The sequence below is a fragment of the Rana temporaria genome, chromosome 1, assembly GCF_905171775.1.
Source record: "Rana temporaria chromosome 1, aRanTem1.1, whole genome shotgun sequence".
In the NCBI taxonomy this organism is placed as follows: domain Eukaryota; kingdom Metazoa; phylum Chordata; class Amphibia; order Anura; family Ranidae; genus Rana; species Rana temporaria.
In genome coordinates this window covers 639,622,897-639,648,253 of record NC_053489.1, presented here as the reverse complement: position 1 = coordinate 639,648,253, position 25,357 = coordinate 639,622,897, and the positions used below count along the sequence as shown (strand labels likewise).

At 44.1% G+C, this 25,357-nt stretch overlaps 1 protein-coding gene across 2 annotated transcripts in view; it reads right to left on the bottom strand.

Moving 5' to 3' along the window:
- Positions 1-20,705, bottom strand: part of SMYD1 (SET and MYND domain containing 1) — a 64,517-nt gene extending 43,812 nt beyond the window's left edge. The window contains exons 1-2 of one of the 2 annotated variants that reach the window (XM_040335459.1): positions 20,311-20,705; positions 1,982-2,158 (exon numbers count right to left, since the gene is read on the bottom strand). In XM_040335459.1, the coding sequence (XP_040191393.1) occupies positions 1,982-2,158; positions 20,311-20,432 (299 nt within the window). In that variant the 5' untranslated portion in view covers positions 20,433-20,705. The remainder of the gene's footprint in view (positions 1-1,981; positions 2,159-20,310) is intronic. The other variant, XM_040335460.1, reaches the window with a different exon arrangement.
- Positions 20,706-25,357: the final 4,652 nt, after the last annotated feature.

Below are 25,357 nucleotides of genomic sequence, written 5' to 3'. Positions count from 1 at the left end.
CAAACCAAATAATATACTTATTGGGACTTTTTTTTTTACCAAAGACATGTAGCAGAATAAATTTTGGCCTATATTCATGAATACATTTTTATTGGATATGTTTTATAGCAGAAAGTAAAAAAAATACATTTCAAAAAATTTACGTCTTTTTTCATTTATATTGCAAAAAAAAAAAAAAAACGGTGGTGGTCAAATATCGCCAAAAAGAAAGCTCTATTTGTGTGAAAAAAAATGATAAAAAAATCTTTCTTTGGGTACAGTGTTGCATGTTCGTGCAATTGCCAGTTAAAGCAACGCAGTGGGGAATACCAAAAAATGGTGTGGTCACGAAGGGCGTAAAATCATACGAAGGTCAAGTGATTAATGTAGAATTATAACGTAATGTGAAAAAGGTGGGGGCAGGTACAGTAGGCTTTTCTTGCAGAAGAGAAGGCTAGCAGCTTATCTTCTCCTAAATGTGATGCTGGGCTGGCTAGTGAAGATACCCAAAGAGTCCAAACCCAGAAGATGGCAAAGATATCAGTGCCAACAAAGGACCTTGTGGATGCCAAACAGGTTGAGAGGAGGTACGTTTTTTATTTTTAAAAAGGAAAAAGGCAAAAAAAGAAAAGAGGAAGTGTGATGGAGTTAATAAAATGATTATTTTGTGTTTATGTTATTTTTCTCCTAAACCATTCAAATATTGCTTTTCTTTCTTATATTGATTTATTTCTTTTATTTCTTGATATATATATATATATTACGTAGGGAGATTTGGTTCATCCCTGTGTATCATCTGAGGCTGTTCACTTCACTGGGTGTACGGAGGGTTTACATCCACTTTAAGCACAGATGGAACTCAGTTTATCCATCTATATATATATATATATATATATATATATAGGTGTGTGTGGGTGTGTTGCAACAAGTATTATTTTCCTTAAAAGTCATTATAGAGTTAGAAAACCTTTTGGAGTGATAAGTGAAAACAACTGTTACTTCTCACTCCTTCCGTCCCCCTCCACCGAAGAAGCAAAATGGCGATTGACTGTGAAATGAAAGCCACGAGGTCAAGAATAGACGTCACAAGAAGAAAGCCATATATGGATTAACGAATCAGATGTGCTCATATGAATGATGTCAATCTGTCTATAAAGCTGTGATAATAAAAAAGGTTTCGCCTCTTTGCGGCTGGACACTGAAGGAAGCAGACTGTTCCTCTTTTTCTGCATGCTTTCACAATTTGGGTCAGAGGCAGTTTTAGGTTGCCCTGGAGTTGTGCCAGGGGACGTCCATTTCAGGAGCATCTAATTTATTTTTATTATTCTTTGCAAGAGACATTACCAATTTAAAAAAATTTAAGTGAATGTAAACCCAATTCATGAAATTTGAGCTGGGCACATATATCTGAAGTGTTTTGTTATCTCTCTTCAAAGAGGTATGTCCCCTAGCTCTCTCCTGACCCGTTCCTCTGTTATCAGCCGGATAACTCCTGACAAATTCTCTGACACATCAGATAAAAGCAGCCTTAAATTTCTGTCAGGGGAGGTTGCTATAAATAGATTAGCAGGCAGCTGGCCCTGTTACAAAACACCGGAGAGTCTCTGCCTATGATGAGAGGGGGTGTGTGCCTTTCCTCCAATCAGCAATTTTAGCTAACTAGGCTGTATGCCCAGACATCACACTCTGTGTTATCCAGGAAGAGAACATTTCCTAACACTATCTGAACTATTCTAAACAGTATATAAATGTAAAGACAGCAGATATGGATGTAAAACTTATGTAGGGAGATTTGGTTCATCCCTGTTTATCATCTGAGGCTGTTCACTTCACTGGGTGTACGGAGGGTTTATATCCACTTTAAGCACAGATGGAACTCAGTTTATCCAGGGTGCTCTGGATCAACTTATCTCTGAACGAAAACCCATTTTGGTAAAAATTCATCCGTCTTGATTTACAAAAAAAAAGTAAAAAATAAAACATTATATACATAAAATCTTACCGAATGTTTTCATTTGGTGCTTTTCCAAGTTTCTTGACGGCAGCACATTCATATTTGTGGTTAACCCAGGAGTCCTTCTGACAAGTGCGGTCACAATAATGAGCAAACTTACATTGTCCACAGCGCTGGAGCTTCTCCTGTCTCTTGAAGCATGTGTGACACACACTGTGTGTGAGGCTGGAAGAGATTTGTAAACACTCGTTATTAGGAGACTATTATACCTCTGTCAGATATTGGTTACCTCTTCTCCTCTCTCCCTTCATTGATCAGGGATCTCCAAACTTTCTAAACAAAGGGCCAGTTTACTAGCTCATTATGAAATACTTACCTCGGAACGAGGTGTGTAGAACTTACCTGGTCCACTCCGAGCGAGATATCATCTTGACTCGGCGTGTCTTCCGGGTATCGCCGCTCCAGCACTGTGATTGGCTGGAGCAGCGATGACGTCACTCCCGCGCGCATGCGATTTAAATTTAAATTCGGCGGCGGCCGGTCCTTTCGCCGTAGATCCCCCCTGCGCATGTGCCACTGCAATCAGCGGCGCATTGCGAGTAGAATATCTCCTAAACCGTGCAGGTTTAGGAGATATTCTTCTTACCTACAGGTAAGCCTTATTATAGGCTTACCTGTAGGTAAAAGTAAAAAAAGTGGGTTTACAACCACTTTAAGTGGTTAAAGATTTACAGATGTACATTGCTTGTTAATTCATTCTGTGCTTATTATGGGGGCAAAATCAAATGTTGCTAGGCTATTTTCCCTCCAGGTCTTATGTTATTCATTCATAAAGAATAGAGCGAATCAGGAAAATAACACATTTTGGCCACTAGATGGGGCTGAAGATCATAGGAAATAAGTATTTTATTAGCTATGATCATGTAGTGGCCAGAATGCAATATTTTCTTTATTCAACCTATGAATGAAAAACATTTGACCTGCAGAACAAATAGGGGTTGATTTACTAAAGTCAAATAGACTGTGCACTCTGGAAGTGCAGTTGCTCCAGAGCTTAGAAATTAGGTAAAGCTTCGCTTTGCAGAGAATACCCAATCACATTCAAGGAGAAAAAAAAGCATTTTTGCTTGCACATGATTGGATGATGGAAATCAAAAGAGCTTCCCTTTATCTACTAAGTTCTGGAGAAACTGCTCTTGCAGAATGCAACTGCACTTTACAAAGTGCACAGTCTATTTGCCTTTTGTAAATCAACCCCATAACCTTATAACATTCAAGGTTCCCCTCATTTGCACAAAATGAAAGTACAGTGGAACCTTGGTTTACCAGTAACGCGGTTAAAGAGTGTTTTGAATAACAAGCAACTTTTTAATACTGACTCAGTTTGCGAGTGTTGTTTTGCAAAACGCAAAACAACAACCCGGAGCGGTTCAGAGCCGTTCGGAAATACTCCGAATAACTGGGGTAGATTCAGGTAGATTGGCTTAATTTTCTGCGGGCGTAGCGTATCTCAGATATGCTCCGCCACCGTAACTTAGTGAGGCAGGTTCTGTATTCACCAAGAACCTGCGCCCTAAGTTACGGCGGCATATCGTAAATCTGCCGGGGTAAGCGCGCCTAATTCAAATTGTGAAGAGGTGGGCGTGTTTTATGTAAATAAAACATGACCCCACGTAAATGACGTTTTTGACTAACGGCGCATGCGCCGTCCGTGAAAGTATCCCAGTGCGCATGCTCCAAATTAACCCTCAAAAAGCCAATGCTTTCGACGTGAACGTAAATTACGCACATCCCCATTCACGGACGACTTACGCAAACGACGTAAAACTTTCAAAATTTGACGCAGGAACGACGTCCATACTTAACATAGGATACGCCTCATATAGCAGGGGTAACTTTACGCCGGTAAAAAAAAGGCTTAAGTAAACGACGTAAAAAAATGCGCCGGGCGGACGTACGTTTCTGAATCGGCGTATCTACCTAATTTGCATATTCCTCGTGTAAATCGAGGGAAGCGCCACCTAGCGTCCAGCGTAAATATGCAACTAAGATACGACGGCGTAAGAGACTTACGCCAGTCGGATCTTAGCCAAATTCCGGCGTATCTTGTTTTCTGAATACAGAAAAAAGATACGCCGGAGCAACCTAGAAGTTACGCAGCGTATCTATAGATACGCCAGCGTAACTTCTTTATGAATCTACCCCACTCTGTTCCCGAGTGTTTCCGAACCTTTCCGAGGGTTTCCCTAGATCAGCCGAGCTGTTCCTGAGTATTTCCGAGCTTTCCGGTGCCCCCACCTCTGGCCACATGCAGTACTGCATGCCATAGAAGTCAATGCGGAACAAATTATCTTTGTTTCCATTTACTTCTTTTTTTGTGTGTGTTCTCTATGACTACTCATATATTAGCTTTCATTGTTCTGATCAATAAAGAGCCTAAGTAAGAAAAGATTCTGGGCCAGATCCACAGAGCAAGTACGCCGGCGTATCTACTCATACGCCGGCGTACTTTCAAATTTCCCGCGTCGTATCTTTAGTTTGAATCCTCAAACCAAGATACAACGGCATTTGGGTAAAATCCGACAGGCGTACGGCTTCGGATCTTAGATGCAATACTTTGGCGCCCGATGGGTAGAGTTTGCGTTGTTTTCCGCGTCGGGTATGCAAATTAGCCATTTACGACGATCCACGAACGTACGCGCGGCTGTCGCGTTTTCTAACGTCGTCTGTAGTCTGCTTTTTCCGGCGTATAGTTAAAGCTGCTATTTTGTGGCGTATAGATAGAATCGCCATGTTAAAGGGGAGGTTCACCCTAAAAACGACTTTCTATTATTACACTGGCCCCCCACATTACAATACGATTATGCCTATTATGTTTTTTTTTATGCTGTACATACCATGGTACAGCTAATTCCCCCGTGGCTTCCGGATTGCGAGTCCCGCGGGAGTGGGCGTTCCTAACATGCTGGTGATTGACGTGATGACCAAAAACGAGCTCCCCCCGTCGCGTAAGCTGCGTCACGATTGGCGAAAGGAGCCGAACGGCGAGTCGGCGCTATACTGCGCACCGCCGTTCGGCTCCTTTCGGCAATCGTGACGCAGCTTACGCGACGGGGGGAGCTTGTTTTTGGTCATCACGTCAATCACCAGCATGTTAGGAACGCCCACTCCCGCGGGACTCGCAACCCGGAAGCCACGGGTGAATTCGCTGTACCAAGGTATGTACAGCATCAAAAAAAACATAATAGGCCTAATTGTATTGTAATGTGGGGGGCCAGTGTAATATTAGAAAGTTGTTTTTAGGGTGAACCCCCCCTTTAAGTATGGCCGTCGTTCCCGCGTCGAAATTTGAATTTTTTTTTTTTTTGCGTAAGTCGTCCATGAATAGGGATGGACGTAACTCACGTCTAAGTTAAAAAAATGACGTCGTTGCGACGTCATTTCGCGCAAAGCATGGCGGGAAATGTCTGGACGACGCATGCGCAGTTCATTCGGCGCGGGGACACGCTTTATTTAAATGAAACCTGCCCCCTGATCGCCGATTTGAATTCCGCCTCCAGAAATACACTACGCCGCCGTAACTTACGGCGCAAATTCGTTGTGGATTCGAAATTCCGCCAGGTAAGGTACGGCGGCGTAGCGTATCTCTGATACGCTGCGCGGAACTAAATGTATGTGGATCTGGCCCTGTCCGTTTATGCAGGTGTGCCTTGAATATAATATGATATACTGTCTGTGCCGGGAAGGAATGACCATGAGCATTCGCACTGATTATAATCCAGCGCGGTGCTGCAGGCGGGTGTCTATTCTGGCCATGAAATGGGAATTATGTGCGACCTTTACATTTATACTTCCTATGCAGAGGTCAGTCTGTGCTGAATGATTCCGGACAAAAATAATCCAGCAAATGCATTATGGTTTTATGTAGTCAAGTCCTTGTTAGAAAAAGTTTATTTATTTTATTTATTTATTTATTTATTTATTTATTATAGGTTCTTATATAGCGGCATCAATTTATGCAGCGCAACATATAACTCACATCAGTCCCTGCCCTCAAGGAGCTTACAATCTAAAGGTCTCCAACTCACATTCATACATACTGTACACATACTTATAATTAGATACACATATTTAGACAGCAGCCAATTAACCTTCCAGCATGTCTTTGGAGTGTGGGAGGAAACCGGCAGTGGCGTTTCTAAGGGGGGCAGGGAGTGCAGGCCACACCCAGGTGACACCCACCAGAGGGCTGTCTCCCTATCTCACACAGCGGAACAGACATCAAAGTCACCTCCCCTCCTCTCTGTTTACATCTACACAGGAGGAGGGAGTCTAAGGGACACACACCACTGTGCATATCCCTGTACTGAGGTCTGTACAGTTTATTGTAATGTAGATAGACAGTAGAGGGGGACAGTTAACAGGCAGGGGGGCAAGTTAAAAAACAGTGGAGGAGTGATAGGAGGGGGGGGGGTTAGAGAACATGTGCAGGGGGGGGGGCGCGCTATGGGACAGGAGAGGGGAATCCACTAGCACAAATGGAGAGGGGGATCTGCACTGAAGGGTGTCTATACTTATAGAGGGGGGTCTGCGCTGAGAGAGGGGGGTCTGTACTGAGGGAGGGGTCTATACTGAGTGGGGGGTCTGTACTTAGAGGGGGGTCTGTACTGAGGGGGAGGTGTATACTGATGGAGGGGGGTCTGTATTAAGGGAGGGGTCTATACTTATAGAGGGGGGTCTGCACTGAGAGAGGGGGGTCTGTACTGAGGGAGGGGTCTATACTGAGTGGGGGTCTGTACTGAGGGGGGAGGTCTATACTGAGTGGGGGGTCTGTACTGAGTGGGTGTCTGTGCTGAGGGGGAGGTGTATACTGATGGAGGGGGGTCTGTATTAAGGAAGGGGTCTATACTGAGTGGGGGGTCTGTAATTAGGTGGGAGGTCTATACTGATGGAGGTGGTTTTTACTAAGGGAAGGGTTTATACTGAGTGGGGGGCTGCACTGAGGGAGAGGGTACTATACTGCAGGAGGGGGTCAATACTTAGTAGGGGGTCTAAACTGAGAAGGGGGGTCTGCATTGAGGGAAGGGTCTATACTGAGTGGGTGGTCTGTAATGAGGTGGGAGGTCTATACTGATGGAGGTGGTCTATACTGAGTTGGAGATCTATACTGATGGTGGGGGGCTGCACTGAGGCAGAGGGTACTATACTGCAGGAGGGCGTCTATACTTAGTAGGGGGTCTAAACTGAGGAGGGGGGTCTGTATTGAGGGAGGGGTCTATCCTGAGTGGGGGGTCTGTAATGAAGTGGGAGGTCTATACTGATGGAGGTGGTCTATACTGAAGGGGAGATCTATACTAATGGTGGGGGGCTGCACTGAGGGAGAGGGTACTATACTGCAGGAGGGGGTCTATACTTAGTAGGGGGTCTAAACTGAGGAGGGGGGTCTGTATTAAGGGAGGGGTCTATACTGAGTGGGGGGTCTGTAATGAGGTGGGAGGTCTATACTGATGGAGGTGGTCTATACTGAGGGGGAGATCTATACTGATGGTGGGGGGCTGCACTGAGGCAGAGGGTACTATACTGCAGGAGGGGGTCTATACTTAGTAGGGGGTCTAAACTGAGGAAGGGGGTCTGTACTTAGTGAGGGGGGTATGTACTAAGGGAGGGGTTTCTATACTGATGGAGGGGGTCTATACTTAGTGAGGGGGGTCTGTACTGAGGGAGGGGTTTCTATACTGATGGAGGGGGTCTGTACTTAGTGAGGGGGGTCTGTACTGAGGGAGGGGGATCTATACTATGGGAGGGGGTCTGTACTTAGTGAGGGGGGTCTGTACTGAGGGAGGGGGATCTATACTACGGGAGGGGGGTCTGTACTTAGTGGGGGGGTCTGTACTGAGGGAGGGGTTTCTATACTAAAGGAGGGGGTCTGTACTTCGTAAGGGGGGTCTGTACTGAGGGAGGGGTTTCTATACTGATGGAGGGGGTCTGTACTTAGTGAGGGGGGTCTGTACTGAGGGAGGGGGATCTATACTACGGGAGGGGGGTCTGTACTTAGTAGGGGGGGTCTGTACTGAGGTGGGACTATAGTTGGTGGAGGGGATAGTTCAACCATGTTTTTCCACACCGGGTGACACCAACCCTAGTGTCGCCACTGGAAACCAGAGTACCCGGAGGAAACCCAAGCAGGCAAAAGGGAGAACATGCAAACTCCAGGCAGGTAGTTAACCAAGATATATTCTAATTTGACTACGGCACTAGTCTTGCAACCAATAGGAAGTAAATATAAACAACATGGAAATCCCCCTCCACTCCCATAATCCCCCGTGCCTTCCTGTTGGCCACACGCTATACAATCTAGCTGTACAAATCTCCTTGATGTTCCAAAATTTTATAATACAAAGAAAACCTAAACAATGAATTCAGGTGGTATCAAAGCAAGCCCCCCCTTGCACTACATAGTTGATGGAAGATCTGGAAGAGATTGTATAGTGTCTTAGGCTATCTGCGGCACGCACAAATGGTCACCCAAAGTCAATGTTTTTGTTTAGGATGCCGCCAGGCAGCACAGATGCCCATCAGTGGGCCGATCGATATGAACAAGCCGGGTTTCTATGAAACTCATTTTATCTGTTTATCAGTCTGGCTCCAGCTATTCCACAGCACATGCTTTTCTTTCTGGCCTGGTGTATGGTTTGTATCATCTCAGTGACAGATCACAGCAGTTACCAAATGTCACATGTATTTCCTCCTTTGTAAAGAGAGCCCTGTGGTTTGTTTTTAGCACCCTGTTACACTGTCATCCGTCATCTCAGATAGATTGTAAGCTCTGACGAGCAAAGTCCTCCTAACCCTCTTAAAAAAAAAATTGTCTCCCTTGAAATGTACTGTCTCCCTTATATTGTAAAGCACTGATGGCACAATATAAAACTTGTAAAATAACCACTTAAAGTGGAGGTTCACCCTAAAAAAAAATTCTAACAATACATTGAGAAGACTGATTACACTGCGGGTATGCTGTTTTTTTTTTTTCGTACATACCTCGTTATCGCTGTTTCATCCCTCGGCTTCCGGGTATGATTCTTGCTGGACTGGGCGTTCCTAGTTAATTGACGTTCCTCCGACCGACGCATACTTGACATCACGGCTTTCCGAAAGAAGCCGAATGTCGCTGCGCAGGCGCCGTATAGAGCCGACTCTATACGGCGCCTGCGCAATGACGTTCGGCTTCTGTGGGAAAGTCGTGACGCGCAGTATCGGAGGAACGTCAATCAACTAGGAACGCCCAGTCCAGCAAGAATCATACCCGGAAGCCGAGGGATGAAACGGCGATAACGAGGTATGTACGAAAAAAAAAAAAAAAACAGCATACCCGCAGTGTAATCAGGCTTCTCAATGTATTGTTAGAATTTTTTTTTAGGGTGAACCTCCACTTTAAGACCCGGACCATTATGCATGTTAAAGCGGATCTCCACTCTAAAGTGAAGTCGTGCTGATCGGCACCCTCCCCCCCTCCGGTGTCAGATTTGACACCTTTCAGGGGGGAGGGGGGTGCAGATACCTGTCTACAGACAGGTATCTGCACCCACTTCCGGCCACACGATACGGGCAAAAGATGGGTTTTTTCCTTACTTCCCGTCCGTCCCCCGTTGTATGCTGGGAACACTCGGCTCCCAGCACACAGCGGGAGCCAATCGGCGGGCGCAGCGCGACTCGTGCATGCGCCGTAGGGAACCGGGCAGTGAAGCCGGAGCGCTTCACTTCCTGGTTCCCTCACCGTGGATGGAGAGGGGAGCAGCAGAGTGACGAGCGATCGCTCGTCATCTGCTGCGGACGGCGCTGGACTCCAGGACAGGTAAGTGTCCTAATATTAAAACTCAGCAGCTGCAGTATTTGTACCTGCTGGCTTTTAATATATTTTTTTAGTGGCACATCCGCTTTAAGGACCTTGCCCCTTTTTGCGATTCGGCACTGCGTCGCTTTAACTGACAATTGCGCGGTCGTGCGACGTGGCTCCCAAACAAAATTGGCGTCCTATTTTTCCCACAAATAGAGCTTTCTTTTGGTGGTATCTGATCACCTCTGCGGTTTTTATTTTTTGCGCTATAAACAAAAATAGAGCGACAATTTTGAAAAAAATTCAATATTTTTTACTTTTTGCTATAATAAATATCCCCAAAAAAGATATAAAAAAAAAATTTTTCCTCAGTTTAGGCCGATACGTATTCTTCTACCTATTTTTGGTAAAAAAAAACGCAATAAGCGTTTATCGGTTTGCGCAAAATGTATAGCGTTTACAAAATAGGGGATAGTTTTATGGCATTTTTATTAATATTTTTTTTTTTTTACTACTAATGGCGGCGATCAACGTTTTTTTTCGTGACTGCGACATTATGGCGGACACATCGGACAATTTTGACACATTTTTGGGACCATTGTCATGATGACACACATTTCCCAGGAGCATTAGAGGGAGATGATGTCAGAATCCTAGGTGGTTTCAAAGGCAGATTTCGTGGGACTGCATAGCAACAGGCATTTCCAGATGAGTAAAAAAAATGTTTTTATTTTTTTTTACTTTTTTTAGGTCTAATGAGCACAATAATGAAAAAAAAAACTTGGGATGGAAACTCCACTTTAACCACTAGGGAGCGCTGAAGGGGTTATGTAAGACCTCATATGTGTTTCTAACTGTAGGGGGACAGGGCGGGATGTGTGACGTCAGTGATCGTCTTTCCCTATATCAGGGAACAGACGATCACTGACATTGCCACAATGAAGAACCGGGAAGGTGTGTTTACACCTTCCCTTTGGCTGCCGACGTCGCCGGCGACTTGGACAGGTAAGTGTTAATTTTTTAAAAGTCAGCAGCTGCTGTATTTGTAGCTGGTGGCTTTTAAAAAAAAAAATTTCAGGTAAACCCCCGCTTTAAAGTACAATTTCAGTATCTGCCAAGACAAATGAAATTCCACGGATATGCAGGAGTGATGTCATTTTGGCCCAGCCAATGAAAATTGACAAAGAACAGTACTCGGAAGAATAACAGCCAAAGATATCAGCGGCCGTAGAGGAGGCTACTTCCTGTTATGGAGTGACAACTGTCTACCAGTGGTGATCCTGCACTGTCACCCTGTCACATGGGCCCCCTAAAGCAGCCATGCCAGCACACATTGTCCATCATTGTCACCCTCAGGAATGCGGTCCTGAGCAGCTGGCACTGAAGTGAGTGCATGTAGCAGAAAGCGGCTAAAAAAAGGCTGCAGGAGAAAAAATAAAATGTAGTAGATAAATCCAAAGGTATATAAACTGATGAAAATCAATGGCCGTGGTATGAGTGTTCATTCAATGTTTTGAACAAAAAGCATCAAAAAATTGAAATAGAGAGGAAATTTTCAAATGGGGACACAATTGGATTCCCTCACTTTGCAGGCATTTCCTCTCACTTCCTGTTTGGCTATGGGACAGGAAGTAAAGGAAATTCTCCCCAATAGGACACAATGCAAATAAATAAAAAAATTGTGTAAAAAAACTTATGACTAACGACAGCATGTACAGTCAGCACAGCCAAAGCAAGAGCAGAGGCCCCTAATTTAAACAATTAGTGGTAGATTCACGTACCTTTAGACGGGCGTAGCGTACCTCCTATACGCTACGCCCCTGTAACTTTGAGAGGCGAGTTTGGTATTTGCAAAGATTTTGCTGCCGAAGTTACGGCGGCGTAGCGTATTAGGGCCGGCGTAAGCCCGCCTAATTCAAATGTTGAAGCTGTGGGCGTGTTTTATGTATATTAACTGTGACCCCACGTAAATGACGTTTCAATCGAACGGCGCAATGCGCTGTCCGTGGACGTATCCCACTGCACATGCTCCAAATGACGTTGGCAAATCGTCATGATTTCGACGTGAACGTAAATTACGGCCAGCCCCATTCACGGACGAGTTACGCAAACAAAGTACAATTTGAAAAATTAGACGCGGTTCCGACGTCCATACTTAACATTGGCTGCGCCATGTTTTTGGTGGTTTATCTTTACGCCTGAAAACCCCTTACGTAAACGGTGTATCTTTACTGCGACGGCCGGGCGTACGTTCGTGAATAGGCGTATCTAGCTGATTTACATATTCTAGGCGTAAATCAGCGTACACGCCCCTAGCGGCCAGCGTAAATATGCAGTTAAGATACGACGGCGTAGGAGACTTACGCCGGTCATATCTTAGCAATATTTAAGCGTATCTCAGTTTGAGAATGAGCTTAAATATACGACGGCGGGGATTTGGACTTACAACAGCGTATCTACTGATACGCCCGTCTTAAGTCTTTATGAATCTACCCCTTAGACTAGTTCAGAGCCAACTATTTCTCTGAACTTTCCCTTAAATTTCCAATAGCACCGGCTCTGAATACAGCCAGGCGCTACATATACACTTATTCGTATTTTTATTTTTTTTACCAAAAATATGTAGCAGAATACTAATGAACTAATGAAGAAAAAAAAAAATTTTTGTTTTTTTATTGGATCTGTTTTATAGCAGAAAGTAAAAAATATTGTTGTTTTTTTAAAACATTTCGGTATCTTTTTGTTTATAGCGCAAACAATAAAAACCACAGAGGTGATCACATACCACAATAAGAAAGCTCTATTTGTGGGGAAAAAAGGACATCAATTTTATTTCAAGTGTACAGCGTTGCACGACCGCACAATTGTCAGTTAAAATATTGCAGTGCCGTATTGCAAAAAATGGCCTAGTCACAAAGAGGGGGTAAACCTTCCGGAGCTGAAGTGGTTAAAACTTTTTTTTTTTTGTTGTTTTTTTTTTTATTCAGTCTGATTGAGAAGATTTCCCCCTTACTTTCTGTCCTATTGACACAAGACTTAATAAAATTGTAAACATTTTCTACACATAACTGGGCCAGATTCTCGTAGATCGGCGTATCTTTGCGCGGGCGTAACGTATCCGATTTACGTTACGCCTCCGCAACTTAGACGGGCAAGTGCTGTATTCTCAAAGCACTTGCTCCATAAGTTGCGGCGGCGTAGCGTAAATAGGCCGGCGTAAGCCCGCCTAATTCAAATTTGGAACAGGGGGGCGTGTTTTATGTAAATAACTTGTGACCCGACGTGATTGGCGTTTTTCACGAACGGCGCATGCGCCGTCCGTGGAATATCCCAGTGTGCATTGCTCCAAAGTACGCCGCAAGGACGTATTGGTTTCGACGTGAACTAAAATGACGTCCAGCCCCATTCACGGACGACTGAGGCCCCGTACACACGACAGAGGAACTCGACGTGCTTGGCACGTCGAGTTCCTCGTCTCGTTTTGGGATGAAGCCGCCGAGGAGCTCGGCGGGCCGCCTTCTCCTATAGAACAACGCGGCCAACGAGAAAATAGAGAACATGTTCTCTATTTTCTCGTCGAGCTCCTCGGCGGCTCCATCGAGCCAAAACTGTACAGACGACAGAGATTCTCGGCAGAATCCGGGTTTTGACCGAGTTTCTCGGCGAATTCTGCCGAGAATCTCTGTCGTGTGTACGAGGCCTTACACAAACGACGTAAAATATTCAAAATTCAACGCGGGAACGACGTCCATACTTAACATTGGTACGCCGCATGTACGCCACCATATGGCAGGTGTAACTTTACGCCGGGAAAAGCCTAACGTAAACGGCGTATCTGTACTGCGTTGGCTGGCCGTACGTTCGTGAATTTGCGTATCTAGCTGATTTACATATTTCTAGGAGTAAATCAGCGTACACGCCCCTAGCGGCCAGCGTAAATATGCAGTTAAGATCCGACGGCATAACAGACTTACGCCGGTCGGATCTAATAGAAATCTATGCGTAACTGGTTCTTTGAATCAGGCGCATAGATACGACCGCCCAGACTCAGAGATACGACGGCGTATCTGTAGATTATACGCCGTCGTATCTCTTTTGAGAATCTGGCCCACTGTCTGTGGTCCATTTAAAAATCCTTTCTTTTGAGGAAAACTGCTTTTACTATATTGACACAAGACAGTCACTGGGATTTTTTTTTTAAATGAAGGGAAATTGTCCCTTAGACAGTTGTCACCAAAACAGGTGTCCCCATCAAAAGGCTTCCCCTCTATTCCTGTTCTGGTGACAGCTGTAAAGCCTGGATTTCTCATTACTTTCCTGCTGACATTGGTCACCAGGACAAATGGAGAGGGTGAATCTTCCCAGCATGGACTCTGGGAGCAATATAAACCTGGGAGGTGTTTAATCCCCCACCATAATATCCAAAACTAAAAAAAAAACTAAAAAAACAGTGCCAGCAATGAAAATCATACAATGTTTATTTTTCATTAAATCGTTGAACATCATTAAGCAGACATCACACTTGCATCAGAATTATGCTAAAACAAAAGTTAAAGGTAAAAATCCATCCCAAGTAGTGCATGACTGTTCTGGAGCAATGAAATAAATCTGTAGCACTGCTTACATCTTTACCCGGCATCCTAGGAATTCTTGGTTGCATGCGTTGTTTGGAATAGCAAATACTAGCCAATGTCAGGGAAAGATCCTTTTCTCTGGGCAGGTAACAAATTGCAAAGAAGCGCACATATAGACCCAGAATTGTTGGGCTAGATTCACATAGCCCGCCCTAACTTTGCGGCGGCGTAGTATATCATGTTTACACTACGCCGCCGTAAGTTAGCGAGGCAAGTACATGATTCTCAAAGTACTTGCCTGCTAAATTACGGCGGCGTAGCCTAAAGCGAGGGGGCGTAAGGGCGCCTAATTCAAAATAGGCTGAGGGGGCGTGTTCTATGTTAATTTGTGTTGACCTGACGTGATTGACGGTTTTTTGGAACGGCGCATGCGCCGTCCGCCTACATATTCCAGTGTGCATTGCGGCAAAGTACGCCGCACGGGCCTATTGGTTTCGACGTGGACGTAAATTCCTATTCACGGACGACTTACGCAAACGACGTAAAATTTTCGAATTTCGACGCGGGAACGACGGCCATACTTAACATTGGCAACGCCACCTAGGGGGCATGTTTATCTTTAGGCGGCCTATCTCTTACGGAAACGGCGTATCTTTACTGCGACGGGCGGACGTACGTTCGTGAATAGGCGTATCTAGTGATTTACATATTCTACGCCGACCGCAATGGAAGCGCCACCTAGCGGCCAGCCTAATTATTGCACCCTAAGATAGGACGGCGCAAGCCGTCGTATCTTAGATAGGTTTAAGTGTATCTCTGTTTGAGAATACACTTAAACTTAGGTCGGCGCAGATTCCGAGTTAGGTCGGCGTATCTACTGATACGCCGGCCTAACTCTTACTGAATCTAGCCCTATGTTTATAATGGTACCGACATCCCAAGAAAAAATGTAGGAGAGAAAAATTTGGTGACTTTCAAGGTACCAAAAAAAGTTTTCCATAATATAATAAAAAGTGATGGAATTTTTTTTAACAATCTTCATTTTTTTAGAACACAGAAACTCACATATAATAAAATGACCTAAAGCGGAACTTCACCCAAAGGGAGAAGTTTGGCTCTTCCTCCCTCTACCCGCTATATTTGGAATTCATTTTTTAGCAGGGGGGGGTGTATCTGGCTTTGACAGGTACACACTACCAATTCCATTCGGATTGCTGAGGCCATTCCACAAGAAGTTTTCCTTCACCCAAGAACCACCCAATGCATTGCACTTTTCTGGAACAAATCACAGGTCCCAGAAGGTTGCAAGACCATTCACAAAGTGCAGTGCGGCTCCTGCGCCAGCATGTTAAGTGTGGGCAACTGGCTGTGATTCATTGCAGCCTCCCAGCCGGTTGCCCACAGTTAACATGCTAGCACCGGGGACCCGAAGACCGGTAAAGAACCAGTTTGGGTGAGGACAGCGCTGGATCCTTGGACAGGTAAGTGTCCTTTTATTAAAAGTCAGCATCTGACTTTTTGCAGAACAGACCGAAGCTCCGAGGACAACACCACCATGCTCATGTTCCTCAGTTGCCTGTCTATTAATCTAAGTAAGTCAGTGTAAATAATGCCTCCTTACATTGGTAGCCAGTAGGAAGTATGCCCTCTTTATAGTGGTGGTCAGACTACCATGCTTACACACAGCTAAAAAGATCATTGGTGTCATGCTGGTGGCCATAGATCCCAACTGTCCCTTATTTGGAACAACGTCCCTTTGTCCCTCTTTCCTCCTCATTTGTCCCCCATTTTGGTCTGATCTATATAAGTGTACATAAAATACACTACTTATCTATAAAAAAGTGTTTCCCGGTGCTAAACCTTACTCCCAAATTCTAAATTGCTGCACCTGTGGGTTTAACCAATAATTTTTTTGTACAATTATTTTTTAAGGTGTGGCGTGACGGGGGTTGTGTCTTATGCCTACATACTTTTGCTAATAGATGTCCTTCATTGCCATCTCAGAAAATTGGGGGTATGCTGGTGGCTCTGCCAAGTGGTATTGTACCTGGAAGTTTCTGGCACCATAAGCCGAGAGGTCAATCAGCCACAGCTCAAGGAACCCCTAGCAACCTATGGAGAAAACCTAAGGTTCCACTGAACTCTGGTTGGAAATGGCTGGTCTACAGTAAAATCGCAACATTACTGGAAATACGTGAGCAATCGATACAAAATGTTTCAATAAATATTTTTAAATTTTAGGAGCAATTTTGGACTTTAAATGATCTTGGTTTTCCAAGACCTATCCTCCTTCACCTTTTGGAAAACTACCTCCCTGGATGGTGTCCTTGCTGGACAATGGGTCATTCCACGCCACCCCACCCCCCGATGGTGATGTCCCTAGTGGGTTTCTGACCTGTAATGCCGCACCGTCATCATACAGCTATGCCTGTGTGTATTTTAGATTGTGGGGGCCTCTATGGGTTCTATGCTTCATTTTTACCTCTAACTATCAATCCCCCTTTCCTTGGCAGGGTCAGACCATATAGATATTTTCATACACTACATACCCCAAGTCACGCTCATGCTCCTGAAGATTGGATCAATCCATGAAATGCGTAGAGCTGTTCAATGCCGTGTTTCTATCTGATATACCTTTCAGATGATGTCCTTGGGACGAAACACGTCGGGAGGACCCCACTGTTGCTACTACTTTGCACAAAGCGCTTGTACATCTATCTAAATGTAAATGTTCTTGCTACATTAAATTTTCAACATTCAACACAGAGTTACGCTATGTGGATGTTTTTTTCTTCCTAATCTATGGTACACACCCTTCCATACACATCCGGGATTTTTTTTGGACAATCAGGTAACCAGCTATCTTCATCTGTGGTATACTCCATTCCTCTGCCGTTGACTCTTGCTACAGCCATTGGAGACACATACAGGATTGCCCAGGTTCCATTGTGGTTTTACCACACAAAGCTCTGATTGACCAATCTGAACGTAGGTTCTCTTGGGTTCAAACTCTCTGGTAAGCCCCTTACCTATCGGTGGTGGTTTCTCTTCACGTTAATTAATTTCAATGCTCCTTCAACTCTAGCACCTCTTTGAAGTTATCACCAGGCTTTGGAATTCACCAATATTATTGCTGGACTATTCTATAGTCAGATTTGTATTTTTACACTATTCGTGTTTTTCACATATGGACATTTATTTATATATTTATGTATTTCTGTGGACATTTTCACTTCACTTTTATTGTCATATTTGTAATTTGAAGTTTTATGCCAACCTAACTTAATTAGCGCTACACTTTTTTGTTTTCACGTTTTTTTGCTATTTGTCTATTTGCAGTGTTAGCGGCTTACCTATATGGCAGCGGGGTGTTTTTCTGTATACTATTCTTGATACCTTTCATATATGCATCGTGTGAGATCAACTGTCTAATACCTCGATGATCTGTTTTAAATTAACTGGTCTAAATTTGTATGTATATACCTACTGTACTGATTCCATCATGCATTATGATTGCCATTATATTATTACCAGAATATTGCTTTTAATATTTTACCGTTATTAATAAACAAATGTATCTTTATATACCTATGTGCCTTAATTCAAAGTCCCACCGTCATTTTCCTCATTCATTTTTAGAATAATAGGCAACATGGGGAACATGAGCATGGTGGTGTCGTCCATAAGATGTTTTACTATGTATGAGTGTTGATGTATTGTGTCCAATTTTATGACTGTTCAAATCTACAGTATCTATTTTTATTACATTGGATGTACTTTATGGCGCCGTCGTAACTCTGAGTTGCAGGGTCGTATCTATGCGACTGATTCATAGAATCAGTTACGCATAGATTTCCCTAAGATCCGGGGTGTAAGTGTCTTACACCGTCGTATCTTAGGCTGCATATTTACGCTGGCCGCTAGGTGGCGCTTCCGTAGATTTACGTGAGGAATATGCTAATTAGGTAGATACGCTGATTCAGAAACATACGTCCGCCCGGCGCATTTTTTTACGTCATTTACGTTCGGCTTTTTCCGGCGTAAAGTTACCCCTGCTATATGAGGGGTATCCTATGTTAAGTATGGACATCGTTCCCGCATCGAATTTTGAACATTTCAGGTCGTTTGCGTAAGTCGTTCACGAATAGGGCTGTACGTAAGTTACGTTCAAGTCTAAAGCAATGACGATTTGCGGCGTAATTTCGAGCATGCGCACTGGGATTCTTTCATGAACGGCGCATGCCGTTGTAAAATATGTCAAATACGTGGGGTCACACTAAATTTATGTAAAACAAGCCCACATCATCCACATTTGAATTAGGCGGGCTTACGCCGGACCACATACGTTACGCCGCCGTAACTTAGGGCGCAAGTTCTTTATGAATACGGAACTTGCGCCCTAAGTTACGGCGGCGTAACGTATCTAAGATACGTTACGCCCCGCCGATAGATTCACCATTGTATCTGAATCCGGGCCTATGACTTTTTTTTGGTACCTTGAAAGTCCCTTAATCTTTCTCTCCTACATACAGCAGTTAACAAAGAAAGAATTGAAGTGGAGTAAGAATAAATAGTGACTCTGCAAACACTTATGGAATGTCTTGGGACCATAGGCCTGTGTGTGGACAGGGTGTGCCAGGTGTGCCTGGGCACACCCTAATGACCCTGTGCTGGGCAAATTCCCTCTGCTACTTGGCTGCAGAGAAAGGAACTATGGAATCTCTGTCCTCAGTCCCTTTCTCTGTCTCAAAAGTGAGACATCAGGGGTCTGTTTAGACCCCTTATATTTCCATTAGGCCCCCATGGGGCTCCCCAAAAAAATTATTGTAAAAAAAAAAAATTATTGTAAAAAAAAAAAAAATATTGTAAAAAAAAAAAAAAAAATGAATATATTATAAAAAATAACAAAATTGTAAAAAAGTTATAATAAAAAAATAAAGTGACACCAGTCTCTGCCTTTTTGACATTGTCCACTGCTCTACCGACACTTTTCATTGCCCAATTGCTTGGGGTGCATACCCTAATGCAATAGGCTGCGCACACCTATGCTTGGGACTCTATGGGGCAGATCCACAGAGCGAGTACGCCGGCGTATCTACTGATACGCCGGCGTACTTTCAAATTTCCCGCGTCGTATCTTTGATTTGAATCCTCAAACCAAGATACGACGGCATCTGGGTTAGATCCGACAGGCGTATGGCTTCGTACGCCTTCGGATCTTAGATGCAATACTTTGGCTTCCGCTGGGTGGAGTTCTCGTCGTTTTCTGCATCGAGTGTGCAAATTAGCTATTTCCGACGATCCACGAACGTACGCGCGGCCGTCGCATTCTCTTACGTAGTCTCTAGTCGGCTTTTTCCGGCGTATAGTTAAAGCTGGTGTTTTGCGGCGTATAGTTAGACTTGCCATGTTAAGTATGGCCGTCGTTCCCGCGTTTATTTTGAATTTTTTTATTTATTTTTTGCGGCGTATAGTTAGACTTGCCATGTTAAGTATGGCCGTCGTTCCCGTGTTTATTTTGAGTTTTTTTATTTTTTTGGCGTAAGTCGTCCGTGAATCGGGATGGACGTAATTCACGTCTATGTTAAAAAAAATGACGTCCTTGCGACGTCATTTAGCGCAATGCACGGCGGGAAATTTAGGGACGGCGCATGCGCAGTTCATTCGGCGCGGGGACGCGCTTCATTTAAATGAAACACGCCCCCCTAATCGCCGATTTGAATTACGCGCCGTTACGCCGCCAGAGATAGACTACGCCGCCGTAACTTACGGCGCAAAATCTTTAAGGCTTCGAACTAAAGCCGGGTAAGGTACGGCGCCGTAGCGTATCTCTGTGGATCTGCCCCTATTTTCTGCATCTATCAATGAAAGCCCCACGTTTAGAATAGCTGGTGACACCGTGACATTGAACAGAGACATACTCCAACGGACGTTTCTGAAACAGATGTAAAAAAATTGCATAAACTTACTTGTCGAACACTACGGCGGCATAGGCTGTTTCTGCAAAGATCACATCCCCAGCCCAGAAATCCTTGGTGGCTTTCAGCCCTCGACCCTTAGCTTCGGGGTTGAAGACTTCTACGTTTTCCATGCTTTGCGACGGTCGTAGCCAAGAATCGGACAGCACTGAAGAGAGCCTGGCTTGATAATCACAACTTCAGTTCTAAGTCACGTCTGCTATTTCAGCACCTTCACATTCCAGAAGAGCAGCAGTCCTATAAAAGGAACATCGACCACCCCCTCCTTCTCCACGCCTGTCCCACCACTTGAGGGTGACTGCTAATGCTAACACTTTACCAGGCTGCTGGGTCTGCTACTGAGCTGCTGCAGTGTCTAAGGTTATGTATGCTCTGCCAGGCTGCACAATGCACACCCACAATGATCTAGTACAATCTTCACCCAAGGCTCTGCGAAACAACTTGTCCCTATTTTTAGGAAGCAGTTGCTCTCTGGCTTCAAGTCACAACAGCTGAGAGAGTGTAGGATAGGCGCTGCTCTGCCTCTTTATAGTCTCTCTAGACTTTTAAATGGACTCTGTAATGTTTTTTTTTTTTTTTTTTCTTTTTTAACCACTTAAGGACCGGACCAATATGCTGCTAAATGACCCAAGGGGTTTTTACAATTCGGCACTGCGTCGCTTTAACAGACAATTGCGCGGTCGTGCGACGTGGCTCCCAAACAAAATTGGCGTCCTTTTTTCCCCACAAATAGAGCTTTCTTTTGGTGGTATTTGATCACCTCTGCAGGTTTTTATTTTTTGCGCTATAAACAAAAATAGAGCGTCAATTTTGAAAAAAATGCAATATTTTTTACTTTTTGCTATAATAAATATCCCCCAAAAACATATATAAACATTTTTTTTTTCCTCAGTTTAGGCCGATACGTATTCTTCTACCTATTTTTGGTAAAAAAAATCGCAATAAGCGTTTATCGATTGGTTTGCGCAAAATTTATAGCGTTTACAAAATAAGGGATAGTTTTATTATTTTTTTTTTTTTTTTTACTACTAATGGCGGCGATCAGCGATTTTTTTCGTGACTGCGACATTATGGCGGACACTTCGGACAATTTTGACACATTTTTGGGACCATTGTCATTTTCACAGCAAAAAATGCATTTAAATTGCATTGTTTATTGTGAAAATGACAGTTGCAGTTTGGGAGTTAACCACAGGGGGCGCTGTAGGAGTTAGGGTTCACCTAGTGTGTGTTTACAACTGTAGGGGGGTGTGGCTGTAGGTGTGACGTCATCGATCGAGTCTCCCTATAAAAGGGATCACTCGATCGATACGCCACAGTGAAGCACGGGGAAGCCGTGTTTACATACGGCTCTCCCCGTTCTTCAGCTCCAGGGAGCGATCGCGAGGGGGCAGCTAGAAACTAATAGAGCTTTCTTTTGGTGGTATTTGATCACCTCAGCGGTTTACATTTTTTGCGCTATGAACAAAAAAAGAGCGACAATTTAAAAAAAAACACAATATTTTTTACTTTTTGCTATAATAAATATCCAATTTTTTTAAAAAATATATATTTTTTTCTCAGTTTAGGCCGATGCGTATTCTACATATTTTTGGTAAAAAAAAAAAAATCGCAATAAGCGTATAGTGATTGGTTTGCGCAAAAGTTATAGTGGCTACAAAATAGGGGACAGAATTCTGACATTTTGTCAGGACTGCGATATTGCGGTGGACACATCGGACACTTTTGACCAATTTTTGGAACCATTCACATTAATACAGCGAACAGTGCTATAAAAATGCATTGATTACTGTATAAATGTGACTGACAGGGAAGGGGTTAACACTAGGGGGCGAGGAAGGGGTTAAATGTGTATCTTGGGAGTAATTCTTACTGTAGGGGGAGGGGACTGACTGGGGGAGGTGACCGACGCTGTGTCCCTATGTACATGGGACACAGCATCTGTCTCCTCTCCCTGACAGGACATGGAGTTCTGTGTTTACACACAGAGCTCCATGTCCCTGCTCTGTCATTTACGATCGGGGGTACCTGGCGGACATCGCGGCCGCCAGGCACGCGCTTCGGCATCTCAGGTAAACGCTGGGTGTGCGCGCCGGCGCCCCCCAGTGGCCGGAGAACGCGAGGACGTCAAAAGACGTCCTCCCGGATTTATAGAGCCACCTTGAGGCCGTCTTTTGACATACGCCCGGGTCTCAAGTGATCAACTTAAAGACTATAGGCCCGTATACACAATCGGATTTTCTGACAGGAATTGTGTGATGGTAGGCTGTTGTCGGAAAATCCGACCGTTTGTATGCTCCATTGGTGAATTGTTGTTAAATTTTCCGACAACAAATGTGTCTTGTCGGATTATGCGATCGTGTTTACACAAGTCCGTCTGACAAAAATCCAAAGTACAAACACGCATGCTCAGAAGTAATGCTCACTATAACACAACATTAGCAGAAGTTGCCCAAAGGGTGGCACTAAAGAGCTGAAAAAACCTGTAGTATGTGTTTGTTGGCCGACAATTCTTTGCCGTTTGTATGCAAGACAAGTTCATGGCCAACGCCCTTCGGTCAAGAGTCCTACGCTTTGTCCGCGGAAAATCTGATCGTGTGTACCAGGCTTTAGGCTGGCCATACATTATACAATTTCCTTGTACAATTTTCCAATTAGATTTACCAAAACCTTATAATATGAACTAAACACTTTAAATTTGTATGCAATCAGATATTCAGAAGAACGTTCATCAGTTTTTTGTTGCATGCTAGTCTCATGTCGAAAGTGAAGAGGTTACTCACCAATACGAAAATTATCGTACGACAGAATTCAACATCACAAGTGGCGTAATGTGTTAAATTGTTTTGTATGTATTCTTTTGTTTCTGAGCATGCTTTTATAATATTTTTCGAACGAAAACCGTACTAATGAAACGAAAATCGTATGTTGTGTTCACATTTCATTAAACATTTAGGGCCAGATCCTCAAAGAAGTTACGCTGGCATATCTATTGATACGCCGCGTAACTTCTAGGTTGCTCCGGCGTATCTTTGTTTTGTATCCACAAAACAAGATACGCCTGAAGCTGGGCTAGATCCGACTGACGTACGTCTTAGTACGCCATCGGATCTAAGTTGCATATTTACACTGGCCGCTAGGTGGTGCTTCCGTCAAATTCCGCGTTGAGTATGCAAATTAGCTAGATACGCGAATCCACAAACGTATGTCCGTCCGGCGCTTTTTTTTGCGTCGTTTCCGTAAGGCTTTTTCCGGCGTATAGTTACCCCTGCTATAAGAGGCGTACTCAATGTTAAGTATGGCCGTTGTTCCCGCGTCAAATTTTGAATTTTTTACGTCGTTTGCTTAAGACGTTCGCGAATAGGGCTTTGCGTAGAATGACGTTCACGTCGTAAGCATTGGCTTGTTGTGGGTTAATTTCGAGCATGCGCACTGGGATACCCCCACGGACGGCGCATGCGCCGCTCAAAAAAAGTAATTTACGTCGGGTCAAGACGTATTTGCATAAAACACGCCCCCATCACATCCATTTGAATTGCGCGCACTTACGCCGCCAAAGTTACACTACGCCGCAAATTCTTTCAGGATACAGAAAATACGGCAGCGTATTGTATCGGCCGCGTATTGTATCAGACATACACTACGCCGGACGGAAAGATGCGCCAGGGTACGTGGATTTGGCCCTTATAGTCTGCACATCCAGCTTTTGTGGTAGAAAAAAAATCGGAATCGGCTGTACAAACAACCATACTAACGATTCGAAAATCGCCAGATCGTTCGTTGGACGAAATTTTACTTCCAATTTTCGTTTCGTGTGTACGGGCCTTAAATCTAAAGGACATTGAATAAGAAAATTGTACAGCCGAGATAACCTATGAGCCATTTCTAACTTTTAATAGTTTTGTTCCTAATGTGATCTTCAGATGAGCAAACTGAATTTCCTATTTTACACATTTAGAACATTTCTAAACTTTCCATATGTCACTCAGGCATATAGAAATACAAGGCGGTTCTTGATTTAATTTTTTTTTAGGTTCTATGATATTTCCACAAATGTTCAGTAAAAACACACAGAAATCAGAATTAGTGAACCCGCCATCCATGCATGGTTCCTGCACCACGTTTAAAACGTACTGCCCTTGCAATCTGCAACGGGTGTCAGTGCAATGTTAACGACACCCCAAAAGCAGATAGCAAATGCAGTGTGCTTGCCTGCACCAAATCGCATGTGACAAAACTACCCTGCGATCCGGTTACAGTGCATTTCCAAAAGTAGTGCATGTACTACTTTATTGCGATACGGCATGTTTTGAGCCCCTTCAAAATTAACGGACTCAAATTGCACTGCACTGAAAAAAACCTGTGTGTGCCACTCCACCAGGTACCGTACACCCGGATCCACTGCGTCCACAGCTCCACCCTTGCAATTTATGGAGTGCGGGGCGGAGCAGACTGGCTGCAGTCAGATTCCTCCCCCACTTCAGTGGCTGTGGACAGTGGCAGCCAGATCTATAGATAAGGAAAAGGCAAATGACCACCTGTGTGCACACTTAAAAAAAAAGTCCTTGAGCCCTGGTTCACACTGGGTACGATTTGGAACGATTTGAGATGCGATTTGACATGTCAAATCGCATTTCAAATCGGCGGCAATTGTCGGCAATGGCACTGTCCTAATCAGTGCAACGCCGCATCTGCGATTTCAAAAAGTAGTTCCTGTACTACTTTTTGCGATTTCAGGCCGCGATTTACATAAAATTGCGGCCGAAATCGCGGCAAAATCGCAGCCGCACATTTTACCGCGATTTTGAATTCGCAGCAGTGTGAACCTAGGCTAAAGCTGCTGACTGTGTTGATGGGGGAAATCGAGCAATTTTCTTTTCATCAACCCATGTTTGAGGCTAGGTTCACACTGCTGCAAATTAAAAATCGCGGTAAAATCGCGATTTTACCGCGATTTCGCGGCTGTGATTTTGCCGCGATTTAAGAGACATCTGTGCAGGGTTCAATGTAAATCGTGGCCGGAAATCGCAAAAAGTAG